Here is a 20637-nt window from a genome sequence, read left to right as displayed (position 1 = left end):
TAACGGTCACTAACTTGGGGGAGGGGCCCACTGCTGATGCCGACCAATGACTGAGCTGGACGGCTAACAGCTGTACCCTGCCCCGCCCCCATTACAGTCACATCTTTTGCTCTTCTTAGGAGGACACCAAAGACTTCCTCAGAGATACATTTGAGGAATGTTTTTTTTTTTTCAGTCTTTGCTTTCTCTCGCCACTTCTGACACCGTTGATCACTTCCCCCTTGAAGCCCTTTTGCTTGGTTTCCGTGACCTCTAGCGTCTCTTCACCTCTTTCCCTTCCCTCTCAGCCTCCCTCAAAGGTTTGTGTTTTCTTGATTGCTCCGTACCTATAGTGTCTCCAAGTTAGGGGCCCAGCCTCTCTCCAGCTAAGTTGCTTCAGTTGTGTCCGACCCTTTGCGACCCTATGGATTATAGCCCTCCAGGCTTCTCTGTTGTGGGATTATCCAGACAAGAATACTGGAGTGGGTTGCCATGCCCTCCTTCAGGGGATCTTCCTGACCCAGGGATCGAACCCACGTCTCTTACATCTCCTGCATAGGCAGATGTGCTCTTCACCTGGGAAACTCTCTCTAGCCTTAGCTGATTCCTTCTTTCACTGGTGGCTTGATTCATTCACTCCTTCCTTCATCACTGGGCCCTGGGCGCCAAGCCCTGAAGCACATTCTTCAGATTCAAAACTCAGCTTCAGGACTTCCCTGGTGGTCCAGTGGTTAAGACTCCACACTGCTAATGCAGGGGATACTGGTTCAATCCCTGGTGGGTGAACTAAGATCACACATGTGGTGCAGTGCGGCCAAAAAAAGCAAAAATGAAACAAAACTCAGTTTCAGGTCATTCCTCCAGAAAGCCTCTCAGCTTCCAGACAGAATTCAGCCTCATACCTGAGGCATCTTCTGCTTGAGGTGACAGGTACCAATCCCCACTGTAGGACTTTGCCCATTGTTGTAATTATTGTCTGAGATGTCTGCCTCCCCTTTAGACTGTGAGCCCTTAAAGGCAGGGATTCTGTTTAGTAAATTTTGTACCCCTGTCATATCCAGAAAAAGTCTGTTAGTGATTATTGAGTAAATTAAAATGTTGCGTCTGATTAACGCTGTGTCTACAATTGTAAATAACTTTATCTTTGCAATATTCCCTGGAAGTAAAAATGGTGAACATCATATCTAAGGCTCCTCTTCTAAGGACAGGCTTGGGTGGAGGAGGGTTGGGTGGAGGAACAGATCAAACGCACCTGTCCAAAGCCTGGCTTTGCATGCTTGTGTGCTAAGTTGCTTCAGTGGTATTCGACTCTTTGCAACTCTACGGATAGCCAGCCAGTCTCCTCTGTCCATGGGATTTCCCAGGCAAGAATACTGGAGTGGGTTGCCATTTCTTCCTCCAGGGGACCTTCCTGACCTATGGATCGAACTGGGCTAAGAATGGTCCCTTTCTATTCATATGGTTCTTATGAAGAGTAAAAATAAAGGTTGGGGAAGCACTTACTATAATTACAACTTAGTAAGCTAGCAGTTTTTAACTGCATTTCATAGAATCTAAGAAATCACCATTAAAAAAAGTCCTTATTTTATGTACATTGAGAAAAAATGCTGCCAATCATGACATGCCATTGATTGAAAAACCCCTTCTTATTTCAGAGAGGCTGAAGTATGGGGGTGAGAGAGTACAGTCTAGAATCAATAGAGTATTATTGTGTCTTTTGAGGAAAAAAGAGTGTGGAGGATAAAGAATGGGCTGTGGGAGGGTATTTTGGGGATTGATGTGGGAGAGGCTAGTGCTTTGCTCTACCAGAATGTAAAAATGCAAATATCCTGTCCCTATTTCATTCATTTCAAATTCAAGATGCTAGACATTGGGACCCTGCTGCATGCAGGGAAAGATAAAGATGGTGTGGAATTAATGGAAACAAGATCAGACATTGGCAAGGGGGAAAGATGGAGGGAAGGGATTGTTAGGGAGTTTGGGATGGACACTTACACGCTGCTATATTTAAAAGGGATAACCAACAAGAACCAATTGTATAGCACATTGTATCTGCTCAATGTTTGTGGCAGCCTGCATGGCAGGGGAGTTTGGAGGAGAATGGATACATGTATATGTATGGCCAAGTCCATTTGCTGTCCACCTGAAACTATCACAACATTATTTATCGGCTATACTCCAATATAAAATTAAAAAGTTAAAAAAAATCAACAGACATTTGCAGAGCTCAAGGGGAGGCAAAGCCGAGTATGAACCTATTAAAACTCAGCATCTCTGAAATGAAAATCACCAAATGTAAAAATACCCTACATAACTGGTAACTTCAGTTTCTTTTTATTTAGGCGATTAGAAATATCAGAAAGAAATTTCTACTACTTCTAAAGCCAGACTTCCAGATCAAAGAGTGAAGTTGTGGATCTACATTCAGCTTGGTCCCTCCCATTGGCCATTCTATCACATCAGATCATAATAATGTGTAGGGCTTCTATTTGGAATTTTGAAGCCCAGTGTGTGAAATGGAAGAGGATTCTTTCATCTGGAAGTGTAGCTCCTACATAAAGAAACAGGTGAAATAATCAATACAAAAAAAAAATCACAAGCCAGAAGTGTTTCCTTTAGAAGAGAATTTGTGACATTAGTTCTAAAATAAGCGAACAAATGTCAAGGGCAGCTGGGTTAATGAGTACAGGAAGTGCAGCTGCTCTTGCCGATGGAGACTGGAGCGCTGACGTGGACCGAGCAGGAGCGGAAAATGACGATGGTGACTGCAGCAGCCCTAACGGGGCACTTACTCCACGTCCATTCATAATAGAGGATGATTGGCACTGCCGGCTGAACGAGAAATGCTGGGCTGTAATTAGAACGTTAGTGCTCATCAAAATCCGGTAAAACAAGGAGAGCCATGATTACTTAAACCTGAAGCTACATTCCGCAAAATGGCTTTGCTTTTCAAATTCTCTATTGTTTTAGTATTCATTGAAAAAAAAACAAAACCCACAGACCATGCAAAATTAAGATGCTATATCACAGAAGAATAAATGAAATGAGCCTGCTTTCTGTATAATGGCCAATATTTAGAGATGTGCTCTATAAATTTCAATGAAAATCACTGCAGAATATTGCACTTCAGAAAGACATTTCTTTTGGCTAAAGGGCTATTTCCCCATCCCCCTCTTGTTCCTCGGTACCATTATTTCTTCACTGAGACAGAGCTGACCCACTATGTCGTGGTATCAACTGAGAAATGACTTCTAGGTTAGAACTGGGGTTTCTATTCACGGAGAATGACTGATGTGTAGCTACCCAAGTTCTCTTTGAAGAGAAGGTTGAACCAAGCCTCGAGTGTTTTCTTTTGAACTCTTTAAAGCTTCCTATGTGTATTAGAATTTGGTTAATCACCAGTCTTCTAACATAGTCCTGGTAGTCTTCTAGACCTTAATCCTACAGAATTGAATCCACTTTTTAAAAACACTTAACCTTTTATTAGCATAGATACAGTATAAGCATTTTCCCCTTCTGATCTGAGTTACAAATAACCTGTCTTACTGTTCTGGGTTTTTAAAAATTGCTTGTTTTTGGCTGTGCCCTGTGGCATACAGGATCTTAGTTCCCTGACCAGGGATCAAACCCATGCCCCCTGCAGTGGAACTGCAGAGTCTTAACCACTGGACTGCCAGGGAAGCCCCTACCTGTGTCTTAGCGTTCTGTTTGTTTGTTGTGAATGACATTAGCAAGAAATAGAAAAGGACCACTCCATTTGGTCTGATCACTAATAACCTAAATTTGGTAAAGTTGCATTTTTGAAACATTAATCTCAAATTGTTCTCACAAGGAGTATTACCATAGCTTCTCATATTTGAGGGAAGAAGAAACTATCAGTCCAGAAGTCAGTTAACCAACATATAACAAGAGTAGCAACCTCAGTCTTCAGATTTTGGTCTGTTTCATATATTATCCACACTTGGCTATCTGCCACATCTAGGCCCTCCAGTCCAGTTGTAATTTCTAGGACATTTTATGAGATCAGCTCAAATTTCTTGATAAATGCTATCTTGTAATACGCCCTTTTTCTTTCCCAGATAAATATACTCATTTACCTAATGGAGTTTGAATCTTTCTGTTAGAAGGTAAGGCAATTCTAAGCAGCTAATAGCTCTCTAGAAGTGGTACATGCCATCTAAATGAATGTATAGTTTCATAACCATAGGTATCTGATTTTTAAAAAATCATTTTTTAGAGATTACACATACTATTTGCTTTTATGATTATTGTATCACATAAATCATTCAATACAGACTTGAAAGTTTGCTTTATGAACATTCATGCTGGGTAAAAGCATGCATACAATCTTCCAATGACTAAATGCTGTGATGGTGACTCGAACATCTCCTGCAGCATCGCTGGCCCCAGAGCTCAAGGGCAGCAGCCATGGAGCACTGCTCCTGCTCAGTGAGCAAGTGCTCATCAGCCTCATGCAATGAGGTCTTACAGGGAAAAGTAGTTAACAACTAAAATTACTTAATAATACTGTGAGCCATTCATTCCATGAACTGTGTGTCACAAACTTATGAGCTAACGAGTAACATTTGATAGGCATCAGGCACGGAGCTATGCACAATCCATTCTTCGAATTACTTCATGGGGACAGTGCTATCACTCTCAGGAAACTGAGTCACAGACATTAACTAGATCATACAGAGCTGATGAGTGGAGGAGTCAAGATTCGAAGTTTTGCCTTCTAGTTTTGCCACTATGTACTTATTAATGTTCATGGAAATCAGCAAGTTATTTCTCATTAAAATTTGGATCTTCAAAATAGGAGATTTCTTTCTTTGGCCAATGTAAATTCAAAGTTACTAGTAATTATGTGATGGAACCTAAGCTTCTTAAATTTTTGATTTTCTTTTTTTTAGAACACAAAATGTTTGATTTCAGCTTTAAGCAAATATAGTAATAATCTTTTCACAAAAATAGTTAAGCTGGGCAAATTGGCTTAGCCTTTCTTTGAATTTTGGATAAAGCTGGTTGATGTGTGACACACAGGTGCCTAGTGCAGCCTTTTGTTAAGCAAATCATGCTTAGGTAAGCACAAGACTAGTTTCTCTTTTTAAAGACTTGGCTCTCTGCTGTCTTCATAGGATAGAGCTGAGCCACAGGTGGGTGCTGCCTACTGTGAACGGCTAATGGCTTTACACACAGTTCAGTAATCAAATGGACAAAGCCCTATTACTGAAGTACAGTTGATTTACAATGTTGTGTTAGTTTCTGTGGTGTACAGCAAAGTGATTAATTTATACCTATGTACATTCTTGTTTAATTAAAAATTTTTTTGGATACACCACATGGTATGTGGGATCTTAGTTCCCAGACAGGATTGAACTTGTATCCCCTGCATCGGAAGCAGTCTTAACCACTGGACCTCCAAGGAAGTCCTCATATTCTTTTTCAAATAATTGCCATTATGGTTTATTATAGGATATTGAATATAGTTTCCTATGCTGTAGATTTGTCTTCTTGTCTTTCATTCTAGTGGGTTGAGCTGTATACCAGCGCTTCTAAAACATGTACTCAGTCCAACCCCCTTTACTTTCTTCAGGCCCTTAGTTAATTCTTTAATTAACTAAGTCTTTAATTCTTTCAACACTAGCTAATGTCTACTCTTCAATTCCCAAACCTATCTTCTGTGTTGAAGTTTTATAGTAGATGATGCTTTGTAACTGAATCAAGTATCACACCTAGGGTGAAAAACATCTCTTAGGGGAAAAACATTTTTAAGCACTAACCTAGAATTTCCTCCAGGGTTACTTTGAAGGCTACTCTTTAAAAAATGCAAACAGGTGATCAACACCAACTGATTTTTATTGATTGCAGACAGGCCACAGAACTAGTTTTCTGTGAAAACATCTGGCAACACCTTGGAGATAAAGGGTGTCATTAGCTATTGCCAACATCTGTGTGACACGTTTCTCTCCATTCCCTCACTTACACAAGCATCGCTCCAGAATTAGTTCTGAACTTAAAGACTATGCACAACTAATTTTAGAATGTTAATCCATTTTTTCCACAATAGTCCACCTGGACCACTCACAGCCATACCCTAAAACGCAGGCAAGAAGGCATCTTACAGAGGGAAAGACACCCCCAGAGTGGCAAAGCAACTAGTTCAAGGTCATTCTGTGATGCTTTCTACCAGGCTTCAGAGTGTGACAGAGGCTGGGTGACATGGAGCCTCTGGGGGCCTGTAGGGAAACTTTGTTTGGAGGGGATCTAGGGCTTACTCTTTACAATTACACTGATGCATATACGTGTGTTTTGTAATGCCAAAGGCTTCCCATCAAAACCCACAGCATATGCTGTATGGGTTTGCAGCACCTGTAGCAAGTGCTGGAATTTCACAGAAAGAAGTTTCCTCGACTGAGTGTTGAGTCACTGCATGTTGGGTCCCCACTGCTGTCATTCTAGGTATGTCAGGAAGCATGTATGCATGTAAAGGATGACCAGTCCGACAGTAAAAAAGACACACCTTTAAGTTTGTTTAGCCTAACAGTCCCTGAATTTGGTTATAAACCATTTTTTCTCAGGCATGCTCTCAATAAATACATGAAACTAATCATGCTTTTTGGTAGAACACGTGTTACTTTGGAGGAAAGGCTATTCTAAATGTTTTTCAAAAGTATACTCTTTAAACATGTGTACAGGACTTCCCTGGTGGTCCAGTGGTTAAGAATCCACCTGCAATAATGCAGGAGACATGGCTCTGATCCCAAATAAGCTGGTGTGCTGCAATTACTGAAGCTGGTGCATCCTAGAGCCCATGTTCCCAACAAGAGAAGCCATGGCAATGAGAAGCATGCGAGAGTAGCCCCCTTTTGCTGCAACTACACAAAGTCTACACATAGCAGCAAAGACCCAGTGCAGCCAAAAATAAATATAAAAAAAAAAATTTCACTTATAAAAATAAATGTGTACCTTTTAATGAGATTAGACACTAAAAATAGTGTAAAACTTGCTAACAAAGAAAACGTTCAAGATGCAGCTTGTGAAAGTAAAAATTTTTATTCTGATTGATTTCTCAACGTATAGTTCAATATAAGGCCAGTTTTTAATGGCAGAGATTTGGTTCCACGGAAACTCCATGATGCTACAGAGAGCTACTACTTTTTCCAGGAAGTAGGTAAACAGCTGGAAACAGAAAGCACTTTCTAGCAGCATGGCAACTCATTAAACTGCAGAGCGACCAGGTCTGCAACTTTTATACTAAAAATGGCGCAAACATTAGCTGGTGACAGAAGTGAGAAGTGGGGAGCAAGATGTGAACACTGAAAGGAGCGACATGTGTCTTGTAAAGATGACAAAAACCCAAGGACAGCTATAAAGAGTTGAAAGGATAATTATAGAAAAGGGAACCAAATATTTTACTCAAATGTTTTTTAGAGCCTTTCTGTAGAGATACAAATATATATATATATATTTATCCAAAAATATGTTTTATACAGATAAATGGTTTCTCAAATAAGGATGGAACCAAAGCTACAGTTATAACATAAAGCACTGTCTTTTGTAAGACTATTTATCCACCTGAATTTTCAATTTGAGGTTAGTGCATTAAATATTTTCGACATATTGACATCCTTTTCATGTATATAAATCAAGTAGGCATTATTTTTTAAAAGGGTTTTCAGGTTAAACAGTATTTTTCTAAGATCCTGTGCATATCAAACTTATGACAAGCCCCATTAAGAATCATTATTTAATAAACATATCAAAAAGGGCTATGGTTAAATTTTCTTCTCTATAGGAAACATTTAATTTTCTGATTTCCAGTTTACAAGTGTTGAAAATGCACAAGAAAGATATTACTTCACAAGTACTTTTATGTTAAGATATTTTGATTCAATATACATGGCAATATATCTCCACACATCGTAACCAAAAGTATGTTTTTTTTCCTTAAAAAAATGGGGATGTAACATTAACAATCACTATAAAATAAAGCACACAAGTATTTTGGTGAATTTACAAATCTTTTTTCCCAAGTGTAAAGGCTACAAAAATTCCTAAAAATTAGAGAACACTGAAAACATATTAAAATTTGACATCCAACTTTATATTATTTCCATTTTGCCCTGAAAGATAACTTAAAAAATATGACCCTGCTGGAACAGGCCATCTTGCTTAATATAAAAAATTGGCGAGAGCAAGAAATTGTATCACTGACATGTATAATTTTTGTAAATAGTTATCTCTTCAAATCATTAGAAAAATGCTTAAAGATAAAAAACAAAATAAAATAAAATAAAATATGATGGTGGTCCCTAAACTATTTTGAAGGCAGGTAGCTTAGTCTAAGCTAAAACATTTTTTTCACTCATAGGAATCATCCTCCCCTCAAATGCCCTTTAAAAAAATGCATGAAACAATGCAACAGTAGCAAGAATCAAAGAGCAGAAAATGTATTTTCAGAAACAGAAAAAAATCTCTAGTGCTGAAAGATATAGTAAGAAGCAGATTTCTTTGGGGACATTAATCAATTAGATTATAATTCATTATGAAGATTTCTCTTTTCTATTACGGGGAGAGTCTGCTCCATTTGAAGTTACTGTTCCATTGACACCATTTTCTGAAAAGAGAAAAAAAATCAGGATTATTTTCTTTTATAAATAAGTGTAAATGACAGTATCTTTTATACATAAAGGTACCTTCAGAAAAGAAAATTTAAAACCCAATATATACTCTTATGCCCTTAGGTGAAACTTACTAGTGCTTAATCCATCCTAGTATTTAACCAATCATAAAACCTTCTAACAAGTTAAACACAATGAACTGAAAGCAGCAAATTAAAAGGAGTCATAATATGTCAATTATATCTCCAAAAATAGTTCAAAAAAGGAAAGAAAGAAAACTGACAGAAACTCTGGAAAACAACTACAAGAATTATACAAAAAAGTCTGCAAAGCAACACTTTCATAGAAAAACAGGAATGTTTTTTATACTGGACAGCAGACAAGGGAGGTTCTTGGGGATATGTTTCTTTACAACATATTAAAAAATCGGCATTTAGGATAACTCTTATGTTTAAGAGTGTTATAATGGCCTTCTTCAAGCTAGGGTGGAATAACTCATATAAGACCAAGCCTCCCTCCTAAAATACCCATAAAAGGAGAACATAAAAATGGCCATTTGAAGGCACTGGGGAAAAAAACAAGTCAGCTAAGTATATTTCTCCCCCAAGGGATCTGCCAGCTACTCAATGAGCACATAGCACACACACACACACAAATGCACACACACACCAAGCAAGACTCAGAGAAATCCAGCAGAAAGTAACTCTGTGAACAAAAAGCTACACAGAGAATTGGTACGTCTCACAATGACAGGGAGATAAAAATAAGTATTCAGTGCCTGTCAGAGAAGAAAGTCCTTAGAAATAGTTGATGTCCTAGGAATGAGGGCAAACTGGAAATACATCGGCTTCAGTGACACAGAATGATCCACTCATATTTAATCCAGAGTTTCTACTGATGCAGCCACAGTATCTACATTCTTTTACACAAAACATTCAGTATTCAATTAAAAATTACCAGGTGTGTCAGTGTTACAAGACCAAATGACTAGAAACTAAGAGAAGAAAAAATATCAGAAATAGATCCTCAGATGAGCCAGATGTGGAGCTGTCAGACAGGGACATTAATAGAACAATGACTAATAAAAATAAATGCAAAGACAAGTAGTTTCATCCAAGGACTCAAGGATCTTTAATCCTAGGACTGGAAAATATCACAACTAAAAATATAAATTTAATAAAAATTTAATAGCAGATTAGACACAACAGAAGAGATTAGTAAACTAGAAAAAAATACTCACATTGAAACTCAGGAAAAAAAGGATGGAAAAAAACAGAAAAGCATAAAAAGATATAAAAGGCCAGGGTAAAGGGGTTTAAACACGTGTACTGGAATTCCTGAAGGACAGGAGAAAGAGAATGGGGCAAAAGCAGTATCTGAAGAAATAATGGTGAAGAATTTCCCCCAAATAGTGAAAGACACCAAGCCAAGATTCAAGAAGCTAGGTACAATGCAGAGCAGGTTATACACAAAGAAAATCAAACTCAGGCACATCATAGTGTAACTGTCAAAAAAGAACAATTCCGTCAGACTGGATGAAAAAACTAAAATCAAATTACACACTGCTTACAAGAGACACAATTTATATTTAGGGACAAGAAAAGGTTTAAGGAATAGGTGTACCTAAAATAGTTTGAAAAGGTACACCATGATATGATATAACATTTTACCACAAGAAAGTTGGTGAGCTAGAGTGAATTCAGACTAACTAGAGATGAAGATGGGAGAAGGCAATGGCACCCCACTGCAGTACTCTTGCCTGGAAAATCCCATGGACGGAGGAGCCTGGTAGGCTGCAGTTGGACACGACTGAAACGACTCAGCAGCAGCAGCAGCAGAGATGAAGATGGACATGTGACAATAACAAAGGACACATTCTACAGGGATTTATAACAACTCTAAACTTTGATGCACCTGTAATACATCCTCACAATATTTAAAGCAAAAATGTACAAGCTATAAGGAGAAGTGGGTCAATACCTTTCGTAATTAACTGACTGAACAAGCCGAACTCCTTCTACCAAGTCAGTAAAGACACAAAAGACTGGACCACACAAATGGACCTGAAGCCTACCTATAGAACAACATACTCAACAAACACACAATACACATCCTTGACAAGCCCAAAGGGAACATTCATCAAAACTGAACACATGACGAGAAATAATGAAGGTCCCAACAAATTTCAAAGAACTGAAATAATTCAGAGTGTGTTTTTTAACCACAGTGGAATTAAGGTAGAAATCACTAGTAAAAACTAGAAATTACCCAAATATTTGTAAACTACACAACGTACTTAAAAATAATCCAGGAGTCAAAGAAGAAATCACAATTGGAATCATAAAATATTTGAAACTGAATGATAATGAAAAAGATGTATCAAAACCTGTGAAATAAGGGTAAAGGAATGCTGAAAGGGAAGTCTGCCCTTAATTGCAAGTAATTCATGAGAAGGGATAAAAATCAATGAATCATTTTAACAAAGCTACAAATAACAAAACAGCAAATTAAACCCAAAGAAAGGGAAATAAGAACAGAAATCAGTGACAGAACTGAGACAATCAGCAAAAGAAGACAAATGTTGGTTCTTGGCTGATGGAAGTGAAAAACAGAAAGGCATAAATTACTAACATGGGAAGTGGAAAATGGGAATCATTGCTGTTTTACAGGCATTAGTAAGTAGATACTATGAATAATTTTACGTCAATACATTTCACAAATTTAGATGAAATGGATAAATCCTTGAAAAATACAATTTACCAAAAGAGAAATAAGAAATAAAAAATTTGAATAATCCTATTATCTATTAAAGAATGTAAATCTGTACCTTCCTATAAAGAAAAGTCTAGGTTGGATAATAGCTTCACTGGTGAATCCTTCCAAACATTTAAATAAGAAATGATGCTGGCATTACATGAAGGACAAACTTGCCCAGTACCTTTTATAAAGTCAGCAAAACTCATATCAAAACCTGACAAAAGGCTAATTTTAGCCTAATCTTTTACATGAACACAGATGCAAAAATCCTAACAAAATACTGAAAAAACCATCCAGCAAAAGAGATATTATCATCAACTTGGGTTTATGTCAGGAAATACATTACCAAAAATACATATCTATATTCTTTATGAATATAGATATAAAAATCCTCAACAAAATACTAGCAAGTCAAATCAAGCAAAATTCAAAGGATTATGTACATTACCAGTCAGTGAGCTTTATCCCAGGATGGCATTGTTTGCTTAACATTAAAAAAAATTAACATAATCCATGATAATAATCTAGAAGAGGAAATGGCAACGCACTCCAACTTGCCAAGATAATCCCATGGACAGAGGAACCTGATGGGCTAAAGTCCATGGAGTTACAGGAAGTCAGACACACTTGAAGTGATTGAGCACGCATGCATGATAATAATAAAGGATACAAACCATTTGATGATCTCAACAGTTGCAGAAAAAGGAAGTGATAAAACCTAACATCCTTTTGTGATAAAAATTACAAACTAAGGAAAAAAGGGAACTTTCTCTACATGTTGAAGCCCATTTAGGCAAAACTCACAGGTAACATTATACTTAAAGGTGAAAGACTGGGTGTTTTCCTGCTAAGATCAGGAATAAGGCGAGGATGTATGTTTTCGCTTATTCAAAAATGTTTTGGAGGTTCTAGCCAGGGTAATTTGGCAAGAAAATGAAATAAAAGGCATCCAGACTGAAGAGGGAAAAGTAAAACTATCTCTTTGCAGATGACATGAGCTTGTATATTGAAAATGCAAAGAAATCCACAAAAATGCAATTAAATAATGAAATAAAAATTAAAAAAACCCAGTAAGTACAGCAATGTTGTAGGATACAAGATCAATATGCAAAAATTCCATTGCATTTCTATACACTGGCAATGAAAAATCCAAAAATGAAATTAAGAAGACAATTCTATTTACAAAAGCATCAAAAAGAATAAAATACTTAGGAATAAATTTAATGAAGGAGTGCAAAACTTATACACTGATATCTATAAAATTTAATTGAAAAAAATTAAAGACCCCCAAAGACATAAAGACATCTATGTTCACCTCCCCAAGGCAATCTACAGACCCAAGATACCCCAAATGAAGCCCAGCTTTTTTGCAGGAAAACGATAAACTGATCCTAAAATTTGTATGGAAATGCAAGGCACTCAGAATACCCAAAACATGAAAAAAACAAAACTGGCAGACTCACATTTCATGATTTCAAAACTTACTACAAAGCTATGGTAATCAAGACAAGGGCATAAGAACAGACATCCTGATGAAGAGAATAGAACAGAGCCAGAAATAAATTACTACTTTTATTATCAACTGATTTTTTAACAAGATTATCAAGACAATTAAACAAAAACTAGTTTTTTCACAAATGGTGCAGAGACAATTGGATATCAACATGTGAAACGATGAATGTATGAATACAACGTTATACTTCAGAAAACAGTTTAGCAGTTCTCCCAAGTGTTAAATATACAGTTATGATATGACCCAGCAATTCTACTCCTAGGTATGTATCCCAAATAGCAAAAACTAGGTGTTCAAACAAAAATATGTACATGAATATTAACAGCATCAGTCATGGTAGCCCCAACATAGAAAACAACCCAAATATTCATCAATTTACGGATAAACCTAACACTGTATCTTCATACACTTGTTTATTATTTGGCCATGGAAAGGAATGAAGTATCGATATACGCTATGTATGATACATATGAATTTTAAAAATGTGCTATGTGAAAAAAAAATGTCCAGAAAAGGCTAATCTAGAGACAGAGAACAGGTAAGAGATTGCTAGGGGCAGAGGAAAGGAGGGAATGGAAAATGACTGCTAGTGGGCATGAGTTTTTTTCTGGGTGATACAAATCTACAATTAGGCAGTGGTATGCACAACTTTGTGAATATACTTAAGAACTACTGAAATATACACTTTAAAAGGTCAACTTCTCATGTATGAATTATATTCCAATAAAGCAGTTATTAAAAAACATTACTGAGAGAAATCAGAGGTATTCTATATAAGTGGGAGTTATATAGCATGTTCGGGACTTCCCAGTTGGTACTAGTGGTAAAGAACCCATCTGCCAATGCAGGAGACGTAAGAGACATGGGTTCGATCCCTGGGTTGGGAAGATCCCCCGGAGGAGGGCATGGCAACCCACTCAAGTATTCTTGCTTGGAGATTCCCATGGACAAAGGAGTCTGGTGGGCTACAGTCCATAGGATCACAAAGAGTTGGACACAACTGAAGCGACTTAGTGTGTATGCACATGCACACACACATGCGCACACACATACACACACAGGTAACACCATACTTAAAGGTGAAAGACTGGATGTTCACACACACGTCATGCTCATGGGTTGAAATACTCAATTCTTCCTCAGTTGATCTATGGAGTCACAGTAATACCAACCCAATACCCCAGTGAAGCTTTTTGTGTGTGTGGAAACTGACCACGATGCACTAAAATTCATATGACACACAAAGGCTCAAGAGTTGCTGATACAAACCTGAATAAGGACAAGACTGGAGGACATAAACTATCAGATATAAAGACACAAAAGGAGCAAACCACCACTGTTGATAAAGATTTTAAAATGGAATTTCTCATCTTACAGTTCCAGCTCTAATACTATAAGTTGAAAAATTATTCCACTGTCAATGCATTTTCAATCAAAAGCCAGAAGGAGAAAAGAGGTGAGATGCAAAGTAAAAGATGAAGGGCCAAACAATCAGGAGTTATAAAAGAGCTCTTCCTCTTGGGACTAAAGGGCAGATGGAAAGGAGATGAAAGAGGTCTTGTTTTTTTAAATATGAGTAAGATGTCCAAAAGCACTATCACTCTTCAGGATACCCACTCATTAAAACTGCCCATGTACACATTGGTCTAGAGGGGCTCAAAATCACCAAGTCTGCAGAACTTGTGAGAGAGAACTTTAGTGGATGGCTTTTGAGGGGAATAACTGATTTGAGGGAACCACCAAATTGTAAGATGGGGCAAAATGATTTTCTTTCTAATTTTGTTAGTAAGTAGAATTAACTCTTCTTTTTAAGATTTTAAATCTTAAATAAAATTATAAATTAGACCCCAAAACATTAAAAAAAAAAAGTGTTTTCTACTTCAGGTTTTTCACTGTTTGCTGAACACAAACCTGTTCCTTTTCTAGAAGATCTGCCTTTAGTCACTGGTGGCTTCTTCTTCACAGCTGGTGCCTGAAAAGTAGAATGTTCTCTCCACCTTCGAAGCTGAAAATTAATGAACTTCCACATCATGAACGCTTGGGTAATGCAAATGGATGCCAGAACAGCAATTCTGAGAATACAAAGAAATAAACAGAAAATTAACGTGCACCCAAGCAATGCCATTGCATAAAGTAGTCTCTCTTGCTTTGACAGTATTGACTTAGCACTAAATTCCCACTACGTTGATAAGATTATATTAATGAATAATTACCCCACTAATAATTAACCCCAGATGGCTTAGTGGTAAAGAATCCACCTGCCAATGAAGGAGATGCAAGAGACTCAGGTTTCAAGCCTGCTGGGAAGATCCCTTGGAGGAGGGCATGGCAACTCACTTTAGTATTCTTGCCTGGAGAATGCCATGGACAGAGGAGCCCTGGCTGGCTACAGTCCACAGGGTCACAAAGAGTTGGACATGACTAAAGTGACTGAGCACAATAATTAACCCCAGAAGTTAAATAAATGCTTTAGAAACTTTTTTTCAAACTTTAAACTTTTTATTTTTTATTGGGGTATAGCCAATTAAAATGTGGTAGTTTCAGGTGAACAGCAAAGGGACCCAGTCATCCATATACATGTATCCATTCTCCCTCAAATCCTTCTCCCTATCCAGGCTGGCACAGAACATTGAGCAGAGTTCCCTGTGCTATACAGTATGTCCTTGTTGGTTATCCATTTAAAATACAGCAGAGTGTACATGTCCATCCCCAACTCCCTAATTATCCCCGCCCCTTGGCAACCATAAGTTCATTTTCTAAGCCTGTGAGTCTCTGTTTTGTAAGTTTATTTGTATTTAAATGCTTTAGTACTGATACCTTAATTTATACATGAAATTGCAATAGGTATGAAATCAAATCAAATGAGTATTTTCCCCTACCCCTCATAATTATACCTTTATATTTTAGACAATTCATATTTTAAATTGATAATACATATTACATTGTAGGGCAAGGTGAGAAAAGTGTTAAAGCAACCCTACCTAACAGCCAACACATTGAAGTTTCCAGTACTGAAATCCAGCTTCTGGTTCTCTGCTCTTGCCAGGCCAAAGCCAACAGTGAGTACCGAGAGAATCAAAGTCAGAAGTCTTCCCAAAACAAACAGAACTGCCCACAGAGAAAATCTGCGAAAAAAATGTTGCAAGTCAGATTCACAAAATTGCAAAGATAAGATCTAGTATAAATCAGATTCCTGTTAAGTAAATGCATATTAAAACAGGATTTCTTACTGTTCTGCAAAAAGGATTCTGAAAATGCTAGGGAAATGCTTCATATTATATCACATTCTTGGAGACTGTATAACATATAAGCATATTTCAGGTTCTAGAAATCCAGTTAAAGAAATATTCGATTTTTTTTTTCGTTTAGCTGATTTTCTATGTATGTGTATGACAACTATTAATGATTCTGAGAACTACTGGTATATAGAACAATTTTTGAAAAGGCTGAATAAAAACAAAGGCCATGTAGTCAATTCTCATGAGAGTCCTCGTTTCACTTTTTTTCCCAAGGCTCTATATAAGACATATTACTTCAATGCTGTTCAAGTTTTAATTGTCCCATCAAAATATTTTTGTATCTTTAAGGCTCTATAATCTATTATTACAATTTCTTCTGAAAGTTCACTTTACCTCATTATTCCTTCTCCAAAAGAACAATGTGCACTAAACAAGATAGGAAAAGTTTTATCAGAAAAGTAAACCCTCAACCTTCAAAACTAGAAGTTCCAATATACTATCTCTCAAGCTAAGAAAGACTATTTTAGAGAACAAAATACCAACTTCAATTGTTAAAAAGTGTCATTTTATTTAAAGTAGCTTATAAAGCAACATAACTGCCCATAGCAGAGACCTTGGCAATAGCATGGTCCTTTGCAACATAGGTACTGACTTTAATTACACAAGAAGCAGAATGGTTCAAAGACTCACCCTTTCTGATACTTTTCATCACTAAAGTAAAACAGGCGGGAAATGTGGAAAAGAAACTCGACAAAATAGTGTAGCACCAAAAGCACAAGTCCTAGATGATTCAAGCTGTTAAAAGAACACATTTAAAATGAAAAGATTATGAATTAAGACAGAGTAGCATATTATCTGCCCAGGCCATAAACACGCCCAATAAAAATCCCAACTCACTTTAAAAGATAAGCTCCAGCAATGTGAAAGAGGTAAAGGCCGATGTAGATGAGCTGACGAGGAATATCCTCCTGTAAACAGAAAATTGCACAACAGGTTAAAACTGGGGGAAGTAGTTCTGTTTGGAGAAGCAGTGTGAAAATGCACTGTCACAAGAAGACCTGAAGGCCACTCTGCCCAGTACCCACTCTGACTGCTCACCCCAGTTGGCCACAGTCCTTTACCCTCTCTTGGCTTCATCTACTCGTCTGGAAATGTGAATAACCTGGGTTTGCTTGAATCAGATGAACTCCAAATCCCTTTTAGTAGTGAATGGTTCTTTTTATAATAAATAATACTAAACGACACAATCTTAATAACCATAATGTCCTTCTAATATTAAAACTGCTATGTTTATACCAGCAGAAATTCTTTTGTTTACCTAAATAGTATTCATGTTTTTTAATCCCTTTCATTTCACTGTCAGTCAAGTCATTACAACCGAAGGTTAAAATTTATCTTCTCACTTAGGATACCATCTACTTGTATATTCTTTCTCCTCTTAATAACCCTGTAAGTCAGGTATTCAGATTTCACTTTTGCTTTTCCTTCCCATTCCCCCTCCTCCATAGTTCTTAGTGACTTGGTTATCTTAGAAATAGTGGTTTTCAAAGATGTTTAAGTCAAGTGACTCATAAAATTAATTTAGGAGTCACTCTAACATCTTTTGAAATACGAAATATAATTTAAAAAATGCTAGCATGTACAGCACATTGTATTGTTTTATGAAAGTTTTATTCCAGATTTACACACACCTGTACACACACACACACACAGAATTATAATGTAAACTCTATAGTTTTTCACCTTAGGTTACAGTCAAAAATGTTTGCAAAAAATGAACAGTAGGCCCTATAACACTTGTTAATTTAGGAAATGCCTGTACCGCTCATTTCTACTCTGCTTTTGGCAGTTTACCACATATATGGTTCTACTAGCCTGGTTATATATATTACATTATAAGGCTCTACTAGCCTGGTTAGTACTATTCATGTACTGCAGCTCTAATTAAAATGATTACAATAGTGGTTGATGTCAGCAAACTGAGCACCATTTGCCTGGAACCTCACTAGACTTGCACTGGCATACAGGAGAGCTGAATGCAGATCTCTTCTCTTTCAGCCCCTAAAATTCAAGTACAGTTACTTCACCAAATCTTCTGAGAAAGAGTAAAGAGTTTGTAAGTGTAGTTTTGAAACTGAAAAGTCTTTTCCAGTAAGAATGGTACAAAGATCAAGTGTTAGAGAACGTATGACAGTTGACCAGAACTATATAGAGTCCTACACCGTGGAACTCTCGGGGAAAATTCCTAAGACACAATACTAAGCGTACAGTGGAGCTTCCAACTGGAGAGAGAACTAAGGCTGGCTGACAATTTTCTCCACATAATTTTCAAACTTCCAATGAAATATTTCTCTGTACTAAAGGAGCGAGAGAGAGAGAGAGCAAGGTGTTGTGATAACGTGGCAAAGTTCAACCACAAGGAAGTCTCTTTACTCCCTTAAAATCATTTCAGACCAGCTCAGCTGTAGTGTTACAATTGCAATTTGACATGCTGTGGAAACAGAGGTATCACTAAATACATGGTACTTGTATTTCTGAAAGTGTGGTGTGTATATCATTGGCACTGCACAAAATGATTTTAGATAGTATACAACAAAACACTCTAACGTTCACGGTAATTTTATTTTTTATTTTATTGTTTCTAAAGATTTTTTTTTTTTTGATGTGGACCATTTTAAAAGGCTTTATTGAATTTGTTACAATATTGCTTCTGTTTTATGTTTTCGTTTTTCAGCTGCAAGGCATGTGGCTTCCCAACCAGGGATCAAACCTGCACCCTCTCCACTGGAAGTCTTAGTAACCATTGGACTGCCAGGGAAGTTCCTCACTATAATTTTAAATACAATTGAAGTTGCAGCAAGGTGGCATGTAAGTGACTATGTATAAGAAACAATGCCATATTCCTTCAGATGTGCTAAAGAGTGTTCCAAATTTCTGAGGGGAAAACAACACCAAGAGGACCCTTGATACTTATAATAAAAGCTTTTTAAAAAGTTTTAAAATTGCTGATTGGACACTAAACTCATTTTATTACATAACAACTTGTGTAAATCAACGTAAAAAACTAATTTGCTGGAATAATTGCTGGAAAAGCTATAGCAGTGTAACTGCTTGGAAAGATTAAAGAAAAAAATGATTTTTTTTAAAAAGAAGAAACACAAATAAGTTTTAAAAATATGCCATTTAGCAGAGAACATAAGCTGCCTATCTTTTTTCCTGTCAGACAAATCTAAAAACACTATTATAAATTACAAACATACTATATTTCAAAAAGTCATTCCATTTCTCTTTTATTTTTTCTCCTTAAACCTCAACCTAATTATGTGAGGCAAGGTTTTGCTTGCTCTTAGGTAAAGAAAAGTCCAGAGCTTCTTCCCTAAATTCAAGTTCAACTTTGCATCTCAGCCCTGCCTTTCTGATAGCAACCAACTGAGTCAATCATGGTGAGTAAATACCACCAAAGGTCCCATCTTCACAACTGTCAAATCCTTAGCAAGAGCTTTCCCAAAAGGACAGAGTACCAAGATATCTTTTTCTAAGTAATGGAAACTTGAGCCTTCTACAAACTGGCCAGTGTCTCTAAAGCAATGTTTGCACATTCAAAGCCGAACCAAAGAAAAGTGTCAAAATAAATGACAGGGAGGGGTCTATTGCAAGGAGTGGTGCAGAGTGCAGGTCAAAGGTGTTCCCCTATTAACAATAATAAGGTGACAGGTGTGATGTAGCATGACTTTTTAAAATGAGACCAGACTTCCTCTGATGTTCTTCAATCCTCACTGGGTTACAGCCCTTCTGGGGCTTACATGTCTGTGGCCAACAATAAAGACCTTGCCCAGCACCATGGTCTCTGGGGCCTACATGTTTCCCTGGGGTGTGGGGATCAGTGAGAAAAGAGGAGGCTGGGTGAAAAGATCAGTGAGAAAAGATGTTGGTACTCTTAGAGGCAGTTCACCGTATCAGTTAACTGGCCATATCACAGATTTCAATTAGGGAGTCAGCATGCCATCCAAGGGTGGCTCCTAACTGTTCTAGAATATAGAGTCTAGATGAATGCAAATGTGGATGAGGAAAAGCTATTTCGGTTTTTCAAGACTCACCACCCTATAATTTTGTTATGTAAATAAACTCTTTTTACCAGAAGTCAGAAATGAGGTTTTGTTTATTTACAAACTTTCTTATACCTGAATGGAAAAAATATGTAATGAAACTGAGCAGTTGCCAAGTCCTTATATATCCTTAATGCTAATATTCAAGTAGTTTATATAAGGACAAAGTCATAGAATAATGACTCAAAATTCTGATAAGTCTCCTTTTTCATGGAATACCTGATAAACACAGTACACTTAAATCAAAACAAATGCTAAAATTATAAATAACTTCAGGTGACATTTTTGGTTGTTATTCCAACATCTTTTATTAAAAAGGTCAACCGTATACTTTAGTAAATTTCTATTTTTATAAGGAAATGTTTTTCTTAACTACACAGTACTAAAATATGAACTTTAAAGTGAATATCGCATATATG

General features: G+C 37.0%; 1 protein-coding gene and 1 long non-coding RNA gene across 9 annotated transcripts in view; one reads left to right on the top strand and one right to left on the bottom strand.

Annotated features, from left to right (window-relative positions):
• The first annotated feature begins 93 nt into the window (after positions 1 to 93).
• Positions 94 to 19114, top strand: LOC145510469 (uncharacterized). Of its 2 annotated transcripts, none has more exons than XR_014057044.1 (3): positions 94 to 299; positions 4059 to 4106; positions 18847 to 19114. It is a non-coding gene; the product is annotated as an uncharacterized LOC145510469 (long non-coding RNA). The 2 variants fall into 2 exon arrangements; XR_014057043.1 differs by lacking the exon at positions 18847 to 19114 and adding an exon at positions 2322 to 2546 and having other exon boundaries at positions 4059 to 5315.
• The window catches only part of TRAM1 (translocation associated membrane protein 1), a 31627-nt gene continuing 18006 nt past the window's right edge, over positions 7017 to 20637 (bottom strand). For 5 of the 7 annotated variants that reach the window (XM_081501770.1, XM_081501769.1, XM_081501767.1 and 2 more), the window contains 5 exons: positions 17010 to 17080; positions 16803 to 16907; positions 15855 to 15998; positions 14785 to 14945; positions 7017 to 8599 (listed from right to left, as the gene is read on the bottom strand). In XM_081501770.1, coding sequence (XP_081357896.1) covers positions 8526 to 8599; positions 14785 to 14945; positions 15855 to 15998; positions 16803 to 16907; positions 17010 to 17080 — 555 coding nt within the window. In that variant the 3' untranslated portion in view covers positions 7017 to 8525. Of the gene's footprint in view, positions 8600 to 14780; positions 14946 to 15854; positions 15999 to 16802; positions 16908 to 17009; positions 17081 to 20637 lie in introns of all 7 variants that reach the window. The other 2 variants (XM_081501772.1, XM_081501768.1) reach the window with 1 other exon arrangement.

This window comes from Giraffa tippelskirchi, chromosome 6 (genome assembly GCF_054371585.1).
Source record: "Giraffa tippelskirchi isolate mGirTip1 chromosome 6, T2T-mGirTip1v1.2.pri, whole genome shotgun sequence".
Taxonomy (NCBI): Eukaryota; Metazoa; Chordata; class Mammalia; order Artiodactyla; family Giraffidae; genus Giraffa; species Giraffa tippelskirchi.
This window is presented reverse-complemented; position numbering and strand designations above follow the sequence as displayed.